We start from the raw sequence: 25,314 nt of genomic DNA on the forward strand, positions 1-25,314 counted from the left end.
TGCAAAATATTAGTTAAAAAACACATTTATTGGTTCAAGAATAAAATTTTAAATGGTAGCATTATTACCAATGCAAACCATTCTCATAGAAGTGCTATGCTATGGGATTCTTTTTTTGTTTTGGGCCTTATTTTGCTAACTGCTGTCTACAGATCATGTCCATCGCCAAGGCATGGATGACTATATAAGTGATCATTCTTAATCCCCACCACACAACAGTAAGGGGAATGGCACAAACCGTGTTTTCTCTGCCAACCTTCTGTAAAATACGCTCAGGGCTCAGCATGGAGAGTCGGTACCCTCCCTCAGTTCTGATATAGAAAATATTACCGGCAAAACAAGCCCTGCTAGTTTATTATGTATTCTGCCTAGGATTCCAATGTGCCTAGTGTAGTCATGTTACTGGTGCTTTTATATAGTAGGTTGCATAATAAAGAGACATTTTAAAAGTCCAAATCTACTTGTCCATTTTATGGATCAGAGAAGTAAAGCTAAAAAAGTAGAAATGCTACACATTATTATTTTGGGCTTCTGAACCAGCCCAAGGCAACCACAGCCCTTTAGCAAAGAACAATTGTGCCTAGATGCCCTTAGCAGCTTCACATCTTTTTTTCTGCGCTAATTCACAGTATCGAGCTTAGCTCAGGCTGCTGCTATATGTACAGTACTGTGTGAAAGCGTAACATATTTATTGTAACGGTGCAGGGCTTTCTGTATAGCTATACTGAATGCTATAGCTAAACTGGGTAGGGTTTTGTATAGGTTCAGGATAGAAACTCTACATGCATCTATGTTGGAGTTTTAGTTCTACATCATCTAGACAGCTCTAAGATCCTCTAGGATCTTAGGTCCTAGTCCACCACAAACTCCTCATACACTTTCCAGTAATTCCAGATAGACCTAAGCCAGACACTGAGCCCTTACTGATCCCTCTCACACTCTGGGGCTCTGCTAATTCCAGCTAAACCTTAAACTGGAAATGTAACAGAAGGGCCCGTCCTGGAGCCAAAACAGGGGATTTAAAATAACAGAAAAGCATTTCCTTGACTTTCTTCTGTTTAAAAGGCTTATTCTTTTAAGGCAAATCTGTCCAGGCCCCTAATTTCTTCTTTAAGGTACATCATTTGTTATAACCCACATACCTTCATAGTGCTGTCCTCTCTTGAAAATGTTATATATGTATGACCAAATGCTCATGTATAAAAGTCCTTAGAGAAGACAAGACACACACAAACTGCTTATATTATATATGAATGGCCATGACATACCATTTACAGAGTTTCACTTTTACCACAAATTAGTGATGATAGATACCTAATATGTGGTCATAAGGCTTACCTTTCCTTCTGTCAGTATTTCTGATGACCATAGCGGAAGTCAGTACTTCACAGACAGTGGCAGTCTTTACAGTTGTAGTTAGATATGGGCAACTAATGAAATGTTCTTGTTCTGCTGGCAACCAACTTTAAAGTGCATGGGGTTAGAACTAAACTCCAGCTGGTCAAGATTTTAATGGCTGCATGGCAACCCTCTGGCTATAGGAATAGCTCATCATCAAAATTTGAACAAATTCTAAAATGAAACAAAGTGCATAACCCCAATCTTTTTTTTTTCCTCTGTGTTTCATAACCTTTCAGGTGGGACAAAGTATGGAAGTTAGCTATATGGCCCAAGATTTGGATTAGAACTATGTCTCAAACTGTAATTGCTATTCTCTATTCTAGGAGGAAATATAACCATTAAGTGGTGTAAAGGAGACCAATTTTTGGTCCTAATGCATAGCCTAAGAAACTCTCCCTTCCATGGAGACAGAAATGTGTGTAATGAGTCTGGTGTGATATCACTGGTGCAGTTAATCAGAGAAAATAGAATTATACATGGCTGAAGCATTTTGCAAAGAGGTACCACAAACCTAGGTGGTGTTTCCGTTAATAACTCTGTTCTAGGTATGAGTATACCTATGACAGAGTTATAAACCTTCATACCTGCATTCTTAGCCATAGCATTATATATGCTTAATTATTTACAGAATTAATCATGGTAAGTGAATGGTTTTAAGTCAAACACTTGAGCTGCCGGTGCAACGCTGTCGGTTACGCAGCAACAAAAATGCCACAGGATGCCTATTCCTGCTCTAGAGCCATCACTTGTGATGTTTATATCAAGAGCGCAGATTCTGACTCCCATAAACTCTGATGGGAGCTAAGCTGACAAATTTATTTCCCTGTGCTGACTTCAAGTTTTTAAAATATGTGAATTTAGAGTGTAATAAGATTTGTTGGAACATTGGGGTAGCTGTCAATTTATATTACGATCAGGATGTTCAACTTCAATGCTTGATAAATATGCCCTTCTATATAAATGTGACTGATATATTAGGAAAAACAAATCTGTGTGTATATATTCAAGTACAAAGGAAGGAAGTATGTTACAATATCCCATGTCAGGTAATAGAATTGTCTTCAGTGTGTGTATGTGTGTGAATATTTGTATTGGCTATTACACTTGCTGTACTACCAGCTGTACCAACCTGCAGTTCCCTTGCAGGCTATTTTGTATGGTTGCTCTGTACTAGTAGCGGCCACACTTAAAAATATCTCAATGATTCACTTTAAAATAAGAGAAAAGGCGTCAGTAAGGAAATGTTAATCCTCCTCATTGTATGTAAATTCTCCCTCGATTAAATCAGTGTCTATGATTTATTACATAACTTAGGTAATATTCATTAACACAGCGCTCCCTCTGGATCCGATGCATATTAAAATGCTAAATCACATCTTCATTTTGAGCCATAAAATTGCAGACAAAAACTGCAGAATTTTTAGGCTAATTAAGGCTTGCTTCGTCTACCCTAAACTTGTGTCAACACAATTATTTTTCCTTGAAACATGCACCAGACGAATGCACTTACTGTATATATTCGAGTATAAGCCTAGTTTTTCAGCCTCCAAAATGTGCTGAAAAAGTCACCCTTGGCTTATACTCGAGTCGGGTGCCATGGGTCCCTCCAGACTAGCACCCTCTGTCCTTTGTGTGCAAATTAGGCCCCCCCGCAACCAGACCCTCCAGTGCCCTGGCCCGCCCCCAAATTCATCTTCATCTACCATCCTCACCTGTCCCATTCTGCACTAGACATTGCACTTTATATTCTATATAAACTATATATAGTTTTAAAGGATTTTAACTCTTTGTGTTTTAGACTCTTAAGGTATCATTGTTGATAAAACATTTGTTTTTGTTGACCCTCCACTTACAGAGCTAGTTTACAGTTTTTATTTGAAATATTTAAAAACATATACCCCACTGATGCCTCATTTAATGTAATTCTATTGGTATTTATTTTTTCCCACCCTAGGCTTATACTCGAGTCAATAAGTTTTTCCAGCTTTCTTAGGTAAAATTAGGTACCTCGGCTTATATTCGGATCGGCTTATACTCGAGTATATACGGTACATACAAAAGAAATTGAACTTTACCTTATAAATAATAATGAACACAGTTTATCCCAACCTTTAAAGGGTCAGTACATTTAAAATTATTTTTTTTCTTTAATGTAATATCTGTGTATGCAGCCCCTCTAAATAAACTACTTTTAACAGGAACAATTTTATGTCTATAGATCTGTAGAGAGCCATGAATGGCATTTGACCCATTTTTCTTCCTGTGTAAGAACTAAAACCATTGTATTCTACAGGGCGTAATTGTTATCCACTCTCTAAACTCAGTTAAATGGCTACACAACAGCTTATATACACTATATTAGAGCTTCTGATTCAAACATTCAGTTATTACCAATGCAGGACAACAGTACATTTATCTGCATTTATAGAACACTTTCACTTTTTGCTGTTACTGGTCATTTAATGATTTTGCAACTGGCTTAAGCATTTAGTCGTACAGGTATAGGATCCCTTATCTGGAAACCCGTTATCCAGAAAGTTCTGAATTATAGAAAGGCCATTTCCCATAGACTCCATTATAAGCAAATAATTCTAATTTTTTTCAAATGATTTCCTTTTTCTCTGTAATAACAACACAGAACCTTGTACTTGATCCCAACTAAGATATAATTAATCCTTATTGGGGGCAGAACAATTCTATTTCAATTTTTTTCAATATTTAAATGAGTTTTCTGGAAAGATCCCTTATCCAGAAAACCCCAGGTCCCAAGCATTCTGGATAACAGGTCCCATACCTGCACAATGATTTTGCCACATTAATTTGCCAGGTATACTATATTTAGGTGGTGATATATTATGCAAAGACATATGTGACCTTACATCTGTTAAAGGGGTGGTTCACCTTTAAGTTAACCTTCAGTATGTTATAGAATGTTCTTTTCCTAGCAGTTTTGCAATTGGTCTTCATTTATTTTTTTAAATAGTTTAATTGCCTTTCTTTTTTTTTACATCTTTCCAGCTTTCAAATGTGGGTCACTGACCCTTTCAGCCAAAAACTATTGCTCTGTGAGGTTACAATTTATTTGTTATTGTTACTTTGTATTCCGCATCATTCTATTCAGCCCCTCTCCTATTCATACTCCAGTTTCTCATTCAAATCACTGCCTGGTTGCTAAGCTAAACAAGGTCCTAGCAACCATACAGCAACTGAAATTCTAAACTGGAGAACTGCTGAACAAAAAACTAAACGACTGAAAAAAACCCAAACAATAAAAAATTAAAAGCTATTGCAAAATGTTTTAGAATATCAATGTCTATGTCATGCTAAAAGTCAATTTAAAGGTGATCAACCCCTTTAACAGGTTTTTGATTGGATAGCTCAAAAAAAGGTTGGCTTTGTATTGTGAGCTGCTGCCACTGAACATGTGAACTCTATAAGCAAAATGGGAAGATAAAAGGAATTTGTGTGCATAAAACTGTACATTTATTTCTATTTCCGTGTGTTTAATCTTTACATTTCCAAACTTGTAAGTCAAAACCTCCAGGGTTCATCCACCATGTCCCCACTTTGTCACTTTTATAAAAAAAGTATGCAGCATGCCAGGTTGAGAGAAGTCATAGCAGGTGGAAAAACTATTGCTGAATGATTTCTCATGTTTCAAGAAGCACCAAAAGCGTGTGAAAGAGTGTCCCTTTCTGACTGTGAATTTGGCATAAAACAAGTCATTTTCTGCTGAGAATTAGCAACATTGTGTGCCTGCACTATTGTGAGTCTGGTAAGCGTGCCTGAAATTACTGCCAAATGATAAACAGTGTTTACCAGACTCCCAATCGGAGTGGGCTTTTCTCATCTAGACAATGTTCCTGTTGCCTTCTAAAGGTTTCATCTACATAGAGTAATAAGCTGGCATAGGAAGTCACATTTCAATTCAAGGAGGGCGAGATCACATCTGATAAAATCAAACACCTGATAGCCATTGACACAAGAGGCTTTGCATGAAATGCGCAAACTGAATTCAAAGTGTCAGTGACAGGCCCACTTAGAATCTCACTTTAATAATTCATTTCTAACCAGCTGTTAATAATGGACTTTAGACAGAAACAGATGATAAAATGTGACAATAAGAAATGGCGGAAAGCAAACAAAAATAAAAAAAAGTCAAAATAAATGGAAAGCTTGTTAAATAAATAAAGTGTTCATTATTTTTTCTTTTTTTTTCTTTTTAAAGTAAGCACAATAATCTTTTTGTACAGACAGTGGAAACTGAATCGTTGGTAAAATTCATAGCAGTGATTACCCTGGCGCCCACCAATTTTATTGACAGTAATGTTTCTTGAATATCATTAGAACAAAATCACAGTGATTGTATTCTGTAACAATGATGCACAGGAATGTTTAACAAAATATATTTATACCTATAAATAAATAGCCTATATTTTACATACATATGTATATACACATATATGTAAATGGATAATATCTAGTTATGTTTTTTCAATGAAAAAATAAACTAATTTTTTTTTTTTTTGGCGTTAAATGTAAAATTTCTAATCTGAAGCTAAGAAGTGACTTGATGATTAACACACAAGTGGAACTGAAATGTGAATTGCATTATTGCATACTAGTTTGAACACCGGTCAAGTGGATGTTAAATGACACAGAAAGGATGTACACATTAACCCACAGATTCATTCCAGATGGATGCAAAGCTCTGATTATTAGCTATATGAATGGTGGACACTCCAAAAGCAAAGAAAAAAATTAGATATTCTAAGCAATGACATTTCCAGCTAAGACGCACCTGGGGGGGGATAATGCAACATTATTTGGGTACTAACCTGGCTGCCATGCCCAATGCCATCCCCCCACTTTAACATGCATACACAGCAGCTTGTGTACTGAATTACTATGGCCCAGCGCTAACACAGGGGATTATAATGGAGAGTCCTAGGTTGCAAATTGAGATGACTTTCATAATTTTTCATAATTATGGAACTGTTTGTTTTCCCTTACTGACTTAACTATATTATTTGTTAGATATCAGGGAATAGTTGGGTCACGCAGTGATAGTTATGCTCTTTTGTCATTTTCCTACTTCTTTTTTGGTAGATATAATGCATCTACAACTCAACCTGATCGTAATTAGGAACAAAACTAACCAAATACAAAACAACATACAATAAGGCTATTAAGCAGGAGCCTAATATTCATAAATTAGAAAACTGCCCTTAGTATTTTTTTAGTAGATGAATGAACAGATGGCTCTGTCTTATTCACTAATCCCCTTTACTAAGTTTTATCTTCAACAATCTGAGCACACTGCCCGACCACTATGTGACACTGACGGATATTTTTGTCAAGTGGTTCCTGACCTGACAATATGAAATGAAGAGATGTCAAGCCCCATCAATTTTTCATATTAAAATACAATTACTCCTGGACAACTTAAAAGGGAAAGTTTTGCATTCACAGATCATGCAGTATAATTGGTTGTGCTCAGATTTTAGTTAGCAAATTTGGTGCATAAATGGTGATATCTTTTGTAGTATTCCACCCAATTATGGTGTATTCCTAACCATATCAATATGACATGTAAATGAAAACCACTGGTGGCATTTTTACTTCATAGAGGGACATGACTATCTATTTCAGCTGGCTCTAGAGCACACAAAATTTTCAAACTTGAGTTACTATATGTTGTGAGAAACCAGAAATAAACTAAAACTAAATGATACCATGACTCTTCTTGATTAGAGAAAATAGCATCTCATAATGAAGGTACTGGTATGCTTTTGGCTTAAATTGGTATTTGTTTTAGTTAACTCCTTACCTGGGGGAGATGTGGAAAAATGTATATGTTTTGGACAGGGGACCATTATATAAGGAGCTGGAAATAATAAAAAAAATGCATTTTTAAAAAAATCTAAAGAATAAAAATAATCAGGCATTGAAAGGAAAAAAAGATCAACTTTTTTTGTTATCAGATAAAATAAACAATAAATAATGATTTTCAAAAAATGTCAAAATAGGATACAATTCTTCCACTTTAAAAGAGGAATTTTCAGTGCTTGTAGTCAATATTTTATGCTGGCTTCACAGACTTTAGTCTGGTGATTCCAAAGAGAATAGATGTCTGTTTATCTCAGTACAGTGCCTTTCAGCCATGCTGAACCAATCACAACAGTGTACTCTACCACTATAACAAAAATATGTTCCCACATGGGCAAATGGTAACATATGATGAAGCAAGATGGAATCTTGTAGTTAGTGTCACAAAATGTATAAAAATCCCTTTTTCTATGGGCATGGGTGCTAGATCCAAATTCCCATTAAGATGGTTTTTAATGAACATGAGATAAGTGATAACCCCAATATGAAATAAAAGGCATATGTTTGCCCAGGTGGAGTAACCCATAGCAACCAATAAGATCCTTGCTTTTCAACAGGTGCCTAGTAAATGCAACTTGCTGGCTGGTTGCTATAAGTGACTAGACCTGTAGCAAACTTTGCACCTTTTTATACATTTCCCCACAAATTATTAACATTAAACACTCCTCGCTTTACTATAAATAGACATAACACTTAAGCCACAACATACCCATATCTTTGTAAATTCTATTGTAATACTCATCCTAATGTGAAGACCTTGTATAAAGGGCTCCAAATCCTCTTTGTAACCACAGGCCTCCCAACATATAGACACTAGCTGATGCCATCCCATGACACAACCTTTCACAGCTGTTGTGCCATTTAATACACAGCACCCTAACATATTAAACTGTGTCTTACAGCTCAAGGAATAAGTGGATTGATAGCAGGCACTTGCTTTTAAATGACATTACGACAGTAGGGCAGTTGCAAGCGAGGAGCACTAGCCAGAAGCATTGATGGGTTTCCATGAATGTCACTGTACAAGACCCATCACTCAGACCTATGTAAAACCCAGACCTGCCCTGGTACCCTGTTATAGCTGACAACTGATCTTTCTAGATTCTCCATACTGACAACATATTCAGTGTGAATAGGACTAGGCATTATTTAAAAAAATATATATCATTTTTTTATTTTAATGGTGAAAGAGGGATAAAGGAAACATGCAGCACAGTACATGAGACTTTGCACCTAAACCAAGCCTATAAATACCCCTGGCACTGGTGGGGAAGAATCATGATATTTTAGGATGGCCTAAATTAATTAAGGATAGTAAGCAATACTGCCAACTTATGTATTATAAAGTCAAAACATGTTTGGGACTGTTCTTTCTAAAGAAGTCATATGAAGATTTTAATATAACAATAATGTTCCATGACAAAGTAAGGAAACCAGGCTTGAAGGAAACTTCTAATATCTTTCAGAACTGTAGGAGGGGATTCATGGTTGTATATATAATGTAGACTAGGCAAAAACATGCATGTAGTAGTTGTGCCCAAACCCACTAGAGCAAAAGGATTTCATGTAAACCCTCTTAAAAATGCTCCAGCAATTAATACTCACAGAGTAAAATAAAGATGGTCAACCTTCAGCCCTCCAGCTCTTACTGAGCTGGAACTCCCAGCACCCCCACAAAAGAATGTCGGAGTTTTATTTAAACAACAGCTGGAAGGCCACAGTTTGACTATCCCCAATTGAAAGAAGTTTTATTTTTATAAGAGCCAATATGTTCATCCTTTCCATAAAACATTCTCTTAAAACGAATAATGCACTGGTCCACCAAACCATATCACAGACCACTTTTTTTCTGCAACATTTCACTTACTACCACAAAAGCCTGTACATTCTTTGCAGCTTTTGTGGCAGCAAATAAATAATGTTTCTGTGTTATCATGCTTACATCCACTGTTTGCTTATGCTACCACAACAAGGATGGTGGTAATGTTTCTTTTTATTGGTAAATGTTCCCTGCAGCTGTTACGGTTATGAAGATGTTCAACAACACTATGCATACATTACCCACTTCATGCCTTATTTCTTTTAAGAGGTCATCAATTTGTATTCTACAAAGCAACATGTTAAAAAAAAAAATAACAAAAAATTAAAAGTTTAAGTTGGGTAAAAGAAATAACTGTCCCATTTCATATTTACTGATTATGAGTAAAAAGGAGAAAAATATGAAGTCACCATGAATGGCTGCCACTGAGACAATGAAGAACCATAAAAATTCCAGCGTACTTGGCCCTTTAATGTTTGTTAAAGGGCAGGGCTTTGGGAATAAGCCTTTTTCCAAAAGCCAGTAAGTGTGGGATAAAACCCTGTTTACAGAATGTCTGCGCTTCTCTTCCTTGGAACATGACTTGGTAGGAATGTATGGAGTTTCAGGAGAAGTTGCCCGCCAGATAATTTACTTAATTCTTACTTTATTTATTTGAGTATCTAGGCTAGCTTCAAAGTGCTGACAGGGAATGATGGCATGGTTACCATAGTCACAGGGTTTAGAACTGTTTGCCCAACTAACTGGGGGTGGTGGACCACTTGGGCCCCCACTGTTGGCTTTGTCATGACAGCAGGCTGACCCAGGTTTGTGGTTCCATTAACTTGTGGGTGAGAGATGGTGTGAGCAATGTGGCTCATCATGGGTTGACTTACTGCAACTGGTTGGGGATAAATGGGTAATTGCTGGCCCAGATGGGTCATGTGATTAATGGTTGCTGGGTGCACAGTGATGTGGCCGATTGGCTGAGCAGCAGTGGTTAGCTGTACAGGGCTTGACGTGGAAGGTGCAATATGAGCAATGTGCTTGGTCTGTGGCCCTGGTATGACATGATTGAGAGTCTGAATGACGGACGCATGAGTAGTGGCCGTGTGAGCTATCACTGTTGACTGCACCGTAGAAGCAGCCACAATATGAGTCTGTGCTGGAACCATGGCCTGTGTTGGAACCAGTGCTTGGTTGGAGATCTGAGGCTGTGGGTGGGGTGAAGGGGCTTGTTTCTGCTGAATGGACACATGTTGAGGCAGAACAGTGGAATGATGACTGTGGGCTGCTGCACTTGACGGTACCATCTTCAGAAGACTAGGTTGCTGACGTTTTGACAGTGCATTTACTGGTCTGTCGTCATCCATATCTTCATCAATGTTATCTTCACCTTCTGCAAAGTAAAATGGATTATCACAAATACATATTGACAAAGCACCAATTTATCCTGCAGCACTATAAGATAAATGGGTCTTTAAACTGAGCTTACAGTTTAAATACAAAAAACAAAGGATAACTAATGCAAGAGGCAAAGAGGGTCCTGCTCAAAAAAGCTTACAATCTATGTAATAAAAGGTACAAACTTTGCACAAGTGCAGTAACTCATAGCAACCAGATGTATGTTTTCAGACTGGTGACCAGTAAATGCCACCATTTGGTCAGACTGACCCACAGGGATACCAGGAAAACTCCCGCTGGGCCCAGGTGTCAGTCGGCCTGCTTCTAACCATTTGGCCTAATTTATGGTCATTTCTATTTCTCTATGTGAACAAATCGATTAATTATAAAGATGAATAGATTATAGTATGTAAAGATAAAAAAATAATACCTTATACCTTACCTTTCAGTGAATAATTTGAGGGGAACAATAAAACTATATCCAGTGTAATGGCCAGTTTGCCCCTCACCCTACCTACGGCAACCTGTGTGACTGCACAGTCTGAACATGCCAATTGCTGGCCATGATTTCAATGATCAGTAAGCCGTTATATATTGTGGCTAATATATATCCAAAAACTCATATCTATGCTAATCAGGCCTGAAAAGGATTTTGTTTTCTTAACCTCATCGATATTATTACGATATCTGTTGCGTGCATGGCAGCTCGACGAGACAACCGATAGGCTGAGCATATCGGTCATCTCATTGATCGCACAGGTTAAAAGATTTTTTTAAAAATCTACGTTTACGGCTGAATCAGCAGGTGAACGTAGAATATTTATTGTTTCTACCTCCATATCTGACGATTGTTCCTGTGACCAATAGTTGCAGGAAAGATCATTATTGCTACGTGTATGGCTACCTTTAGAATGAAAGCTGAGCAAAAAAAGAAACAGGAGAGAATGATATGAGGAAATTAAACGGATTTCTTCAGCCTACTAGACATGGGAACATGCTCTGACACAAAGAAATGCCTATCAGAATATAAATGCTTTTAAAGGAACAGTAACACCAAAAAATGAAAGTGTATAAAAGTAACTAAAATATAATGTGCTGCTGCCCTGCACTGGTAAAAGTTGTGTGTTTACTTCAGAAAGTCTACTATAATTTATATAAATAAACTGCTATGTAGCCATGGGGGCAGCCATTCAAAAGAGAAAAGGCACAGGCACATAGCAGATAACAGATAAAACACTATTGTATTCTACAAAACTTCTGTTATCTGCTATGTAACCTGTGCCTTTTCTCCTTTTTTCCAGCTTTAATGGCTGCCCCCGTGGCTACACAGCAGCTTATTATATAAATTATAGTAGTGTTACTGTAGCAAACACCCCAGTTTTACCAGTGCAGGGCAACAGTGCATTATATATTTATTACTTTAAAGCTCTTTCATTTTTTAGTGTTACTGTTCCTTTAAAATAATATTGTAAAAAAAAACTATGATAATTTTGTACATACAAAATGTGAATGGTATATTTATATGCTAGCAAAGTGGAAGGAGTTGTGTATAAGCACCATACACTAAAATAAAAAAGCCGCTCTGTCCTGTGATATTCAATTAATATTTTAGCACTACTATCACATATGCTAACCAAGGAAATATGAGAAGACAAGACAGGAACTGCCTGTGTTATATATGATATACCTGAGGCTGTCGAAGTAGAGGCCTGATCGTCCTCTGGCTGAACTGTCTGACGAACAATTCGATCAATCTCCATGATGTCCATCCACTGGCTGAGCTCATTCTTCAGATCTGCCAGCCGTTGTTGTGTAGCAATCTTCTCCCTTGCTAAGCGCTCCATTTCATGCTCATATTCTTTCTCTTTCCTCTTCAAACTCTAAAAAGAATGAGATCAAAATAGAAAACAGAGTTTATTGACAGAACTTCCTGTCATGTAGAAGTAAATTTTACAACATGGTCACATATTCCAACAAGATTCAGCTAAACACAGACTTCCCTAGCCCAAAATAAAGTACAACAGGCACTTTGACTCCAGCGACTCCACAATTTCAAATATAATTCGGCTAGGACTTCATAAGCGACAGTGGCATGATCTGGACACCTTGCAAGCGGACATGGACCTTCTGCCCCTAATTCCCATAGATCCATGGTTTCAACTTTCCACCCCTGGAAATTTCTGTCCCCCAAAAAGCCCCCTGGTTTCATTTTAAGTTTTGCTTAAGAAATTAGAAAAGCAAACTTCCCTTTGCTGGCATACCATTTGCACAATAAACATCAACTATGTCCAGATCAGGAAATCCCTTTGCCCCAATTTGCTGAAGCATTACATATGTATAGTCCTATGTAGCCCTTTTATCCCAAGACGGCAGAAGGTAATGAAGTAAAAAACGCAATTGGCACATTTAGTTTTTGGGTGTGTGCATTTGCATGAGGACATATTAAGACATACCTGAAAAAAAGTAGGGCTCACTTACTAATAGTTGAAACCAGCAGTGTTCCTGGGGCTGCCACCCTCACCCACTCCAAACTTACCCTCTTTGGTGTTGGAATGGGTCATGGGGGGGGGGCTGCAGTGCTAAAGCAGGGAGTGAGCTGAATTCGATTCCGAAAAACAGACAATTGGCTTGTAACATTACTGGAGGAGGCTTTTTGCCACCCCTGGTAACTGGCCGCTAGTTGCTGCCTGGGGCAAGCTTGCTTATAGCAGGAGCAGCCCTGGGTGAAACTTTGCTCTACATTAGTGACTAATGTTGATCAATGTATGCGTGAAGTAGTTCAAATTATTATAAAATAGCTGGCATATATTCTGCAACAGAGATAATACATTATTCACATCAGTCCCTGCCCTAGTGGAGATTACAATCTAAGGTCCCTATCACACAGGCTGCACTTTTCTCGCTTCCCCGACTCCTGGAACAGGTGTTGGATTCTGGGGGGTGGGGGGGGGGGGCACAGCCGCCTTTACCCCTCTGGTTCTGATGTGTATACACACAAGTCCCCTTTACTAGGATCCAATCATCTTGTCTGTTTTTGGAGTGTGGAAGGGATGAAATTAGCATACTGCGAGGAAACCCACACAAGCTTGGTGAGAACATACTAACTTACTGGGGTTAAATCTTACATTCCAGTTGTTTATTGCTTTTTATATCGTGATATACTGCCTTAAGCTGGCCATACACGTGGCGATCTGACAATGTTTCGTGCGACACATCAGATCCGCCACACACCATTCAGGGCTGAATCGGCAGGTAAGGAGGTAGAAACAATAGGATTTCTACCTCCTTCTGCCGATTCAGCGCTGAAGGGAGATTTTGGTCAGGCGCCTTCTATGGTGCCCGATAAAAATTTTCAAACTGGTCCGATCGGTGAGTCGGCCGATATCAGCAGCTTCCTGCGATATCGGTCGACTCGCCGACATACCATACATGCACCGAATATCGTATGAAACGAGGTTTCGTACGATATTATCGGTGCGTGTATGGCCACCTTTACTGGGGTTAAATCTTACATTGCAGTTGTTTATTGCTTTTTAGATCGTGATATACTGCCTTACTGGGGTTAAATCTTACATTCCAGTTATTTATTGCTTTTTAGATCGTGATATACTGCCTTACTGGGGTTAAATCTTACATTCCAGTTATTTATTGCTTTTTAGATCGTGATATACTGCCTTACTGGGGTTAAATCATACATTCCAGTTATTTATTGCTTTTTATATCGTGATATACTGCCTTACTGGGGTTAAATCATACATTCCAGTTGTTTATTGCTTTTTAGATCGTGATATACTGCCTTACTGGGGTTAAATCTTACATTCCAGTTGTTTATTGCTTTTTAGATCGTGATATACTGCCTTACTGGGGTTAAATCTTACATTCCAGTTATTTATTGCTTTTTAGATCGTGATATACTGCCTTACTGGGGTTAAATCATACATTCCAGTTATTTATTGCTTTTTATATCGTGATATACTGCCTTACTGGGGTTAAATTATACATTCCAGTTATTTATTGCTTTTTAGATCGTGATATACTGCCTTACTGGGGTTAAATCTTACATTCCAGTTGTTTATTGTTTTTTATATCTTGATATACTGCCTTACTGGGGTTAAATCTTACATTCCAGTTGTTTATTGTTTTTTATATCTTGATATATAGTTTATTTTCGTCAAACAAAATGTATTACTCACAAATATTTGTTGTCATTCAATTGTTACGCAACTGTCCATGAGAAACCTCTCCAACTCACAAACAGCGCCTATTCCGGCGGAATGCCGCTTTAAGAGCCGCCCCCTCCCACTGACCCGCCCACTTTGCTTTCCACAGAAGTCACACACGTGTCAGCAGACACGTCAGGCTCTCCCAGCCCCCCGCCCCTTACTCTCTTTTTGCCGGGAAATGAACTGGAAGGCGGCCAGCTCTACAGCCGCCCCTACTGCTGCCAGCGTGCATTCCATTTATGGCTCGCACACACAGCCTGCCACAACCCGTCACCCATGTGCTCGTAACGCAGGCCTGCGCCGGGAGAGGGAGGGGGGCCGCGGCTTACTAAAAGTGCCTGGGGAAGCGCCGAGGGAAAGGGAAACACTGGCAGGCTTCCCTCTACAAACGCTCTCTGCCTGGAATCAATAGAATAAAGAAGGTCACAAGATGAGTTAACCCTTCTGTTACTGGGAAGGGACCGAGTTGATCGCAGGAAGAGGGAATCGCTGGGTTTGTGCTGCGGGGCTAACAGTCCGTACAAAATAACGCCTCCCCCTATAATCCTCACAGACTCACATGTGCGTGTTTGGCACGTAAGGGAAGGAGATCCCAAGCTTTCGTTTACCTAATAGTCATATGCTGCGGCAGCAGGGTGGGAGGTGCAGTTTAGAGCTGGAGACTGAACCCTGCTGTAAGCATTCCGCACACTACTACGGGCTGCAGCCCTGACACACTATGTACCTGTAGTATCTTCTCCATAGCGTCTCACCGTGCCTACTGCTAAGGATACACCGCATACAGACACATATATAAATGCACCTACAAACCCTGCTTTGCCCTCCCCCAGCAACCACTGCTTTCTCTAGAAGAATATGCTTGGTGCCTTTTCTGCTCTTACAACACTTTTCCATGAAAGGGCAAGTGAAGTTTAAAGGTGAAGGTACATTCTGTACCTGTGAAGCCCAATGCTATTCGGGCGGCTGGGAATGAAGCGGCAGTGCTGAGGCAGTTGTTCTGGGCAGAGGCAGTTGAGGGTGAGACTAGAGGGCAAATACAAGTAACATGGAAGCTCTCAGGCCTATTGGCTGCATTAGAGGAACTAGGTCACAGTCCCACTACTCAGCTACTGCACAAAAGAGTAGTAACAATGGCAAGAAGCTTTTGTTTATTTTGTACATTCAAACTCAGTATTCAATAGCATGTCCTGCTCCTTTTCTTCATTACTCCCCTTCCCTGCTCCACTAGAAAGCCTGTGCCATTATTCCATTATTATTCAACATTAACATTCTGCATGCCAGTGAATATCCATTTTTTTGCATATGGCATTGAAGAAACAATGGGGTGGGTCACATGGTTGATTACCATAAAATATATATATATATATATATATCTAACTCGCAAGTTAGCTGGCTGGAGGGGGAAAACTTACGTTTCCTCCCTGCCCACCTGTCATGAATACAGTTTATTACACGGTGTACGCAGCCTTCCAATAAGCCTAAATGTGTCTGTATGTGTTGAAACTAATAATAAAATAGGATGCATGGATGAGCGTGAGTGGTTTATGATCCACCCAGTCAAACCAGTTGTATAAATACATAGCAGGGGTAGCGTAATAACAATAGTAACATTTGCTTCAGGACTAGTAGCCCACAAGAATGTTTTCTTTCCCAATTCTACCTGCAATAGAGTAGCAAACAACAGCTACTTCTGAATTCTGGGAACCATGCCCTCAACTTCTTCCTTTCCATTGCCTGCTTTCGTGTGTCACTCTCCCCTACTTCTGGACGCAGGCCTTCAGCTTTAAGCATGCAACCAATGCCAGTGCAATATATTAAAAAAAAAAGTTACATTGAATCTGTCAGCAAGTACATATGAAACAGTCCACCTTCTCCCTAGCCCAGATTTATTCATGCTATGGGTTTGGGTTTTCAATTCTTTTTGGTTTTTTTTTAGCCTTCGTTGCTTGTCAAAATCCATTATTCCTCAGTTTCCTCATTCTCTGAATAATGCTTGATGAAATCCTTGGTGTACTTTCTTATTACATTATCCCTCCCTTCCACAAACAGAGGCTATTCCAAGAATGTTGGTTCACAAACACCCTGTAATGCCAAAGAGAACTTCCTTGAAAATGCTTCACAAAGTGTTACTAATAATGCAAAAAATAACTACTTTGGAATCTGAAATATAATAATTACAACTAAAAAAAAAATCAAAAAGCTACATCTACTGAATACATACAATTTATTTTTAAAAAAAAGTAAAGATAACTAAATTCCCCAACCAATACTTGTACATGTGGGTGCCCAGCAAACAGGCCTGAACTAAGATTCAAAATAGGTCTTGACATTTCAAGTACACTGTGGCCCAAACAGTCCCCAACAAACCCAATAAATAGTGACTATCAGGCCTGGACTGGCAATCTGTGGATGCTGGCAAATGCCAGAGGGGCTGCTATAAGATGCCACAGTCATTCACTGTTTTTTGAGCTGGCAGAGTCTGTACCTGAAATGCCAGGGTCTATTTTTAATCCCAGTCCAGACTTGCTATCTATGGCATTTACAGCAGCCCCTCTGGCATTTGCCAGAATCCACAGATTGCCAGTCTGGACCAGAAAGCAACTTTTTAATTCCGACCAATATCTGGCTTGAAATCTGCCAGATGACGATCAGATAGGTTTGATTTTTTTGGATCTGTGCATTGATGAGTTCCTCAATCCGATGGCCTGCAAAGCGGTAATTCGTTTGGCCTGAGGGCCACTTGATCAAATCAACACAATATTGCCCAACTCAAGGTGGGAATATTGGGTGACTTCACCAAACAAGGCCACCTTACGTCATGTGCATAGTCTTCACTTGCCCAGTCTTTGTGTCTGCAACCCTACATGTGTTCCATAAAGGGGTGGAATAAAAACAGAGGTCTATAGGTTTCTGAGTGAAATACAAATGGTTGGCATAGTTTTCTTGCCCTTTAATATCACTCTTTTAATAGGATGCCTTTTAAAATTAATTCTTTGCTTTCATATCTTCATTACACAAATTGTTCTGTTTTGATATTTTCTACAATACCAGGTGTGCTGTAACCAAGAAACCTATATATTTACATTTTGATTAATGTAATTAATTACTTATTAAACAATAGTTCTATAGTATTAGAATAATCACACATTTCACACTAAACAGTGTAAAACCATGCATGAATTTACACAATTTGTCAGTTTAGCAGGGACAGAAATTTCCTGGAATCAATACTCCAAATATTCCATTGTAATGTAAATAACATTTGGCTGTGAAAGACTGTTGAACTGTCAAACTAATTACAGCAAGATAAGATTGGATATAATGTCTCCTTTTCACCTGGACTGAAGCCGTAACAGCCAAACTAATAAGCTAGGGCTGTGGGCAGGCCATTGGTCTGGGTCAGATAAGGACAGTGCACTGTAAGGGCTTTTAGACACGTGTGGGGGGAACTCGTTGCAGTGCTCTCTAACCTGCATTCTTTTGGCATAAATAGGATAATCTGGTCTGTATTAAGGGGATTTGCCAAACTTGTTGTGCGTGCAGCATACGGCAATCAGTGCGTTATCAACCAAACCTCAGTGTCTCCCCAGTGAAACAAGAAATGTAACATTTTGTGAGAGATATAAATATCATATTTAACAACTTTGCAACAAAGTTATTATATGATTTAAATTAAATCTAAACACAGGCAATTTATTTGTGGAATATAAAAGCAGCGTATACAGTGAGATTATTATTGCTGGCATTCTTCTTTATCTAGTATATGTATATGCCAAATTATCACACTATGGGGGCTGATTTATGAACTTATGTGCTAAAATGCACCAGTTCAGTTACCAATAGCAACCAATCAAAATTTTGCTTTCATATTCTAACTAAAAAAGTAACCTATAAAAGCCAATTGTTATCACCGACAACTGCACACATGCAGTATAGTATGTAACTAAGCCCCTATGTCTTGGAACTAGCAAACTTGTTCAACCTCGAAGGCACATTCTTATAAAATCCAGTTGCACACATTCAATTTACCAGGATTTTTCAAAAGATTTCCCCACACACTTCGGTTAAGCTTTTACAAGATAAGACCCAAAAGCTCTTCTCATGGAACTGATCCTTGCCCAAAAAGCACTGTATCTATCAACATGGTCACAACAAGCATTTCCACACAAGGCCAAATAGATTTCTGTTAGGAGTGACATAATCATGCTTGCCTAAAATGACTGCAATGGAAACCCCTGGCCAGTGCAATTTTCAGTGAACTGAAACACTGGTCCAGGGTCTCAGGTAAGATTGAAATAATACCTTTCCTTCTCCTTTAATGCTACAGAACCTTTGGTATATTCTAAAGGTGCCCATACACCTTCAGATCCGCTCGATGTCGCCAAGCGACAGGCCAGATGTAGGTCGGACAGGCCCGTTGTTAGTGCCCCTACATGGCTCAATTAGCTGCCGAATCGGTCAAAGGGACCAATATCGGCAGCTAGAATCGGCCCGTGTATGGGTACCTTAATTGTGTTTCTCAGTCATTGGCCTGCTTCTAAAGGTGGCCATACACTGAAAGATTCATTCCCTTGGTGAGGTCCCCAAATGATCAGATCCTCCCCTGATATTATTACAACGATGGAAACACAGGTTATCGGGATGAGGACTGCATCAACGAGCTGATGTGGTCCTCGCCCCAAGTGTATTTTCGACCCTGCCCAATAAACATAGATGCAACAGAACTTGGATTGATTTCTGGCTTAGGGGGCCTATTTATTATGCTGCACAAAATGAAATTTGTTGAAAAAAAACAGTGAAAAAAGCTGTGTAAAATAAATGGTAAATTTCACCATCCGAACACCAGATTGGACATTTATTTTAGAAGAAGAAAAACACACAGAAAAATTATGCCGGTTTTTATGTGTCAAAGCCTGACAATGTGTGCCAAGTTTTGTCGCCATATTTTTACACAGCATAATAAATAGGAACCCTAGTGTATACCTTCAGTTCAGTTTTAATTTTGTTTCTCTTTTGTTACTGTGGAAAATAATACCAGCAAAAAGGGGAAGGTACAGTCAACAGCTGCATATATTGTTAGGCTGTGGCACCACTGGCAGGTCTGTGCAGGGCAGTATTAGTTAAGCATTTAGGTAACCACTGCCCAAAGTCTCTACCACACATAATTTCAGAACATAAATAGGGTAAAGTTTGTAATCTAAGAATACAAACCAGATGTCCATTATATATATATCAAATGCTGTCAGAAGTAGCTGGTTACTGTAGTCCAACAGCACCTGGAGGGTTGCACTTTACACATCATGGCCAAGAAAGCTGTGTCTCCTGGTAACAGGGCCGTATTTATGTATAGGCACTCGAGGGCCTGGGCCTGGGCCTGCATAGCAAGTGTTTTGTCTTCTAAACTTGGGTTCCCCTGCTAATCTTTTCTATACCATTTATGTTTTTGAGGTGGATTTATTTCTGTATCTAACTGGCCTGGAAACTAATGAGCATTTCTAGAATCCCCCTGGCTTTAAGAGCTTGCTCCTGAAATTCACAGAACATGCAGGAATCCCAGAGGCTTCACATATAAGTTTGTTGGCAGAGAAATTATTTGCACTTAGAGTTGATGAACTTAAATGTCACATAGAACATCAATATTTGTCATGGTGATTTGTACCCGAGGGATAGAAAAAAAATAGTAAAAAAAAGTTTCCTAGAAATCGGATTCCTGGAGGTTTGAAGCGAAACAGGAAAGAAAGAATGTTACTTTTTTCATTTCAAAGAGCTCAAGCACTGAATAAAATTTTGCCAAGTTTCCACAATTTATACAGAAAATTCCAAGTCCATAAACAAATTAATTAAAATGCCTGGAAAGAGAATGAATCATTTAAAATGTATCTGAATTAACAGGCTAAAAAAGTCAATTCCGGATAGGGCTCTATTTCATAGGACACTACAAACTATTTCCTAGTACAGTTGTTACACTAAATTTTCCTTAAACAAATGAACACAAGAAAGTATAGCAGTTTGACTGCAGAGTTACATACTTTATTATGATGGGGATATTGAAGGAAGGATGTTTTAGGTTTCCTTGTCCTTTAAAACAGTCTTGCTGCTAATGCTTATCATGAACTGAAGGGTACACTCAGTAAAAAATAGTTTTTTAATCACAATGCTACTAAATCCTGGTACATCCTACCACTTCCTATACCTGTAACCCAATGACACATTTAGGATGATGGTGCCAGCCTGATTGGCAGCATGAGATGTATTTTCACATATAACTGATTTATGATTTCCACTAAGGAGTGTATTTCACAGGTTCAAAGAGGACCCGTCAAAAAACAAGGAATCTTAACCTATGGATGCAAAGATGGCTCCTCATGCTGTTCAGGGTGGGTCAACATGATCCTTTACTGTGAAATACAGTGAACATAAAAATAGTTATAAATCAAATTTAGCACTGCAAAGCTCACGGTGTCACAGCAGTGCTGTCCAGTTGTTTTCATATAGTTGGCCATATATTTACTATCCATACATATTTAGGGGTAAGATTACAACAAAATTATGATGTCATCCAGTGAGGTTAATGGAGTAATACAGCAGTCTGGGACCATTAAAGTCTTTTGAAGGGTCACAAAGGTTCACAGACCTGTCATAGAGGAATGGCTACTGAGAGCAGACCAAAACCTATGGCACACGACATCACAAGGCAATAAGGATCGTGCATTCTTTGTCAGGAATCATTCACTGACATAGTCATCAAGAACTAGGAGCTAAAGTACAACAGTTGACAGCAGGCTTAACAGGTAATGTCTATGCAAAATGGATAAATAAATCACTTAGTATTTGTGTTAGTACAGTAAAGTGAGGATCCTATAGCTCCTCTGCTAGATATTAGGACTGTTTTTTTTTCCATCTAACTATATGTTTATTGGAATGTTTTGAATCCAAAGCCTAGCACATACGTCCACAGAACCAGCCCATATCACACAAAGCAAAGGTTGCAGTTTCAACAAATCAGCTATTAACCACATTAGAACTTGTGGTGACAAAGGTCTGAGGTTTCAATATTACTGGAAAGCAGCAAGAGAAAAATATGCATTTTGGGAATACTTCAGTAAATTTAAAAGTTTAGATTTCTGTGATATTTCATATAAACTAGATCAGTCTTTGTTCACTGGAAAGCAGCACCTGTACATTTGAAATAAATGCTCTGCAGGATGTAGACAGTGCTATTGCCAGACTATTTGCAAATGGTCTTCATTTTACATTTTTTGTGGTTTATTATCATTATTTAGTTTAGTTAATTAAAACCAATATACAACTGATGTGTGCCTGCCAAAAAACAGCCTGGTTTTTGTTTTAAGGGAAGCATCTGTCTTTACCAAAATGTCAGCAGCAACTGGGCCTTCCAGCATCTACATTAAGGCAGCCACACTGGCAGCTATTTCGGCCACTTCAGTCGGCAGCTTATCTGCACATGTATGGGGTCCTACGATGGGCCGGCTGATATACATCTGTCCGAGTAAAGAGTAATGGAACCTGACAAATTTTAGGGTCCATGGAACCATAGCTCTTCTCTAACACTGTATACAGTGCTGGGAAATATACATTAAACAGTTATTTATTAATCTGGAAGATCTGTTTCCAAGTGGCACTGAAACACTGCTAAAAACCTAAAATGACCAATCATCCAAAAAATGTTTTGGTGTGCAGATTAGTGCTATATTTTGGCATTTTAACAGCATAAAGTCAAACTGTAATGCCATTCATTTACAACAGCTATGAGATCTAAATACCATAAGTGTAGAAATGCAAATCATTAAAATGCATGCACTCAGGACATGCTTTGCGTTTCATATTCCATCAGAGAAATCCCAGCTTGTTTCCACGGAGACTGAACTAGATGTCACCGTGGTAACTGCTTCGGCTGAGTTGCTCCTTACAGATGGTGAAAGAAAAAAAAGACAGAAAATAAATAAAAATGCCCCGATTTGGGCTTCCTTTGATCTTTCTCAGTAAGTCATATGTAACCCTTCTTCCACATCACCCCAGGTGTGTGATCTATTATCCAGAATGCTTGGGACCTAGGTTTATCTTTTAAGGGATTTATCCGTAATTTGGACCACCATACCACGTTCTGACCTACCCATAATTTGGAGCTGTCTGGATAAAGCATTCCTGAATAAGGGATCCCATATATGTACCATAATTATTTATTTATTAGCAATTGCTTTTATTTTCCTTTTTTCAAAACAAAACAAGGTATAAAAGAAGAGGGAGGGAAAGGAGAGAGAGAGAGGGAGAAAGGGTGAAAGAAGTGGTAGAAGGGTTTACATATTATGCTCGCATTGGAATTAGCATGGTGGGTCAGGAGTGTCTCCTATTCTAGGCAGGGGGTCCCCCTCAATGTCTAGCCATGGTTGCCATATTTTGTCAAACTTTGTTGGACATCCTCTAGCTAGGTATGACAGTTTGATAGAGGGTAAGGCTCCGTTAATAAGCTTAATCAATTGTTTACCATAATTAATGTAATGGAAGAGTCCACCCCAGCTTAGTTCATACAAATAATGTATAAGTACACTCTCTCTGCTCTCGAAAATTCTGTCTTGGAATTAGAAACGTGCACAGAAGTAGCATACAGGGAATTAATATGTGGGTATGGCTTGGGTGATGGACCTAGAATGGCAACATTTTGTGAGTTAGGGTCTGATGCAGGTTAAAGATTTGCAAGTTAAGTTGTCCTGTCCCACATATCACCACTTGGCACCCACAGGTGATCCTTGCACCGGCAGAATTATGTGCTAGTTTATATTATCTCCAAACATTTGCAAAAATAGAAAGAGGGACAAAAAGACATGCTACTTGCAACATGGTAAAAATCATGCTCACTTTGTGGCTGAGCCGCTAAATACCACACCATTTTACCATAACACTTTTTTTTTTGAGGAGAAAAAGCAGATTTGCGGGGGCAACGCGGGACATTTAAACTACAAACAAGGTCAGTGGGTTGCGCTATGAAAAGCTGGGAGGTTGGAAGATATAGTTAACCTCCTACACCCTTTTTTGCAGTGTAATCTTGTTGACGAAATACTCACTACAATGTTTAGCCCATGTAGATGCTCCTACTGGTGTAAGCCTTTTCCTAAACCATGAACTGTTAAGGGAAAGTGAAATATTTGGCTTCTGCCTCAGTAAGACTTGCGCTGAATTATGGAATGAAGAGAGGAACACAAACCACAGAAATTGCTCTTGTGTTTGCACATGGCTATAGCATATTGTGAGAGATAATTAAACACTTTGTCATTCATAAAATCTCCTGCCACGTGGGTTAATGTTTGTTTCCACTCACATCCCACATGACCCCCATGGGTCACTGAAAGGTTAACAGGAAGTCGGTGCCCATTTTGAGGAAGGTGACTTGAGAGGAAAAGCACAGCACAAAGAAAGAAATATTTCTCCTACCCAATGATTCCAAGAGCACAATTATTCTTTGTTAAAACCACAAGACGAGAAAATTACACAGTAAGAATCAGATAAATAACTGAATATACTACAACTTTTAGTCCCATTTGGGCCTGCTAGAGATGCATGGCATCGGCCTGTCAGTGTGATTTCAGCATTTCGTATTTCTGTGCCAAAATATGCCCTATGTGGTTTGACAGGCTGATACCGTGACTGTCCATGCACACACAAGATGGGGCAGACAGGAGCAGATTGGACTTTTCCATGCCACTGCCCAAATTTTATATGCAATGGCAATAGCCACGTGTCTGGCACATTAGCATAACTTAAAACATTTTTATGTGACAAAATCAACATAACCAACAAAAGAAAACACCAGCAGGGTCATTTACAAGCACAATTGTGGGGCCACAAAACTCCCTTGTGCCAACATGCATTTGGTGCAATTCCTTATGGTTCAGCTCAACACCACTGCCTTCTTCTGTTTCAAATTAAGCGCTACTGTGCCTATTGACACAGGGGAACCCTAGAGCTACCATTAGCCAATAGGGTAGCTTATGCAGCAAAAGAACCAGGCACACGCATTACGCCAAAGACAGAAAAGATACCAAACAGACTTTCAAGCACAGTGTTACACATTGTGGGGGGAAAAACATGTCAACTGCACTTGAAATCACACTTTGCTCACTAAATATGCATGCCATTAGAGTAAAGCTAATCCACACAGATTTTTTTTACACATTTCAGGCAATTTCTGACCAAACCGGAACACCCCTGTACTTATATCAAAGCTTACCAGCCAGAATGGAAACTGATCATTAACTTGGTTTGTCCTGTACATAGGATCATTCTATGGTAAAGTCAGCTAAAGGGCATTTGCTTGAGGCCCCAAGCCTCAGAAGAGGGCCTAGGCAAAACAAATTTACTACATACTGCATTAATTTATATTACATATAGCAGTTATTATATATACATACATTATATATATATATATATATATATATATATATATATATATATATTATTAAATAAATGTTCACCTTGCAACTTTCACCATGTGTTTTTCTCTTTTAATAAACAAATTAGGATTAGAATCTCATCCCACAAATATCTTGGATATTACTGCAAAGAGACAGCCACCCACATTTA

At 38.8% G+C, this 25,314-nt stretch overlaps 1 protein-coding gene across 3 annotated transcripts in view; it reads right to left on the minus strand.

Moving 5' to 3' along the window:
• Window positions 1-5,436: 5,436 nt before the first annotated feature.
• mnt (MAX network transcriptional repressor) overlaps window positions 5,437-25,314 on the minus strand; it is a 42,983-nt gene continuing 23,105 nt past the window's right edge. The window contains exons 5-6 of one of the 3 annotated variants that reach the window (XM_031895742.1): window positions 12,180-12,372; window positions 5,437-10,487 (exon numbers count right to left, since the gene is read on the minus strand). In XM_031895742.1, the coding sequence (XP_031751602.1) occupies window positions 9,772-10,487; window positions 12,180-12,372 (909 nt within the window). In that variant the 3' untranslated portion in view covers window positions 5,437-9,771. The remainder of the gene's footprint in view (window positions 10,488-12,179; window positions 12,373-25,314) is intronic. The other 2 variants (NM_001142022.1, XM_012956552.3) reach the window with 2 other exon arrangements.

Source organism: Xenopus tropicalis, chromosome 2, assembly GCF_000004195.4.
Source record: "Xenopus tropicalis strain Nigerian chromosome 2, UCB_Xtro_10.0, whole genome shotgun sequence".
In the NCBI taxonomy this organism is placed as follows: domain Eukaryota; kingdom Metazoa; phylum Chordata; class Amphibia; order Anura; family Pipidae; genus Xenopus; species Xenopus tropicalis.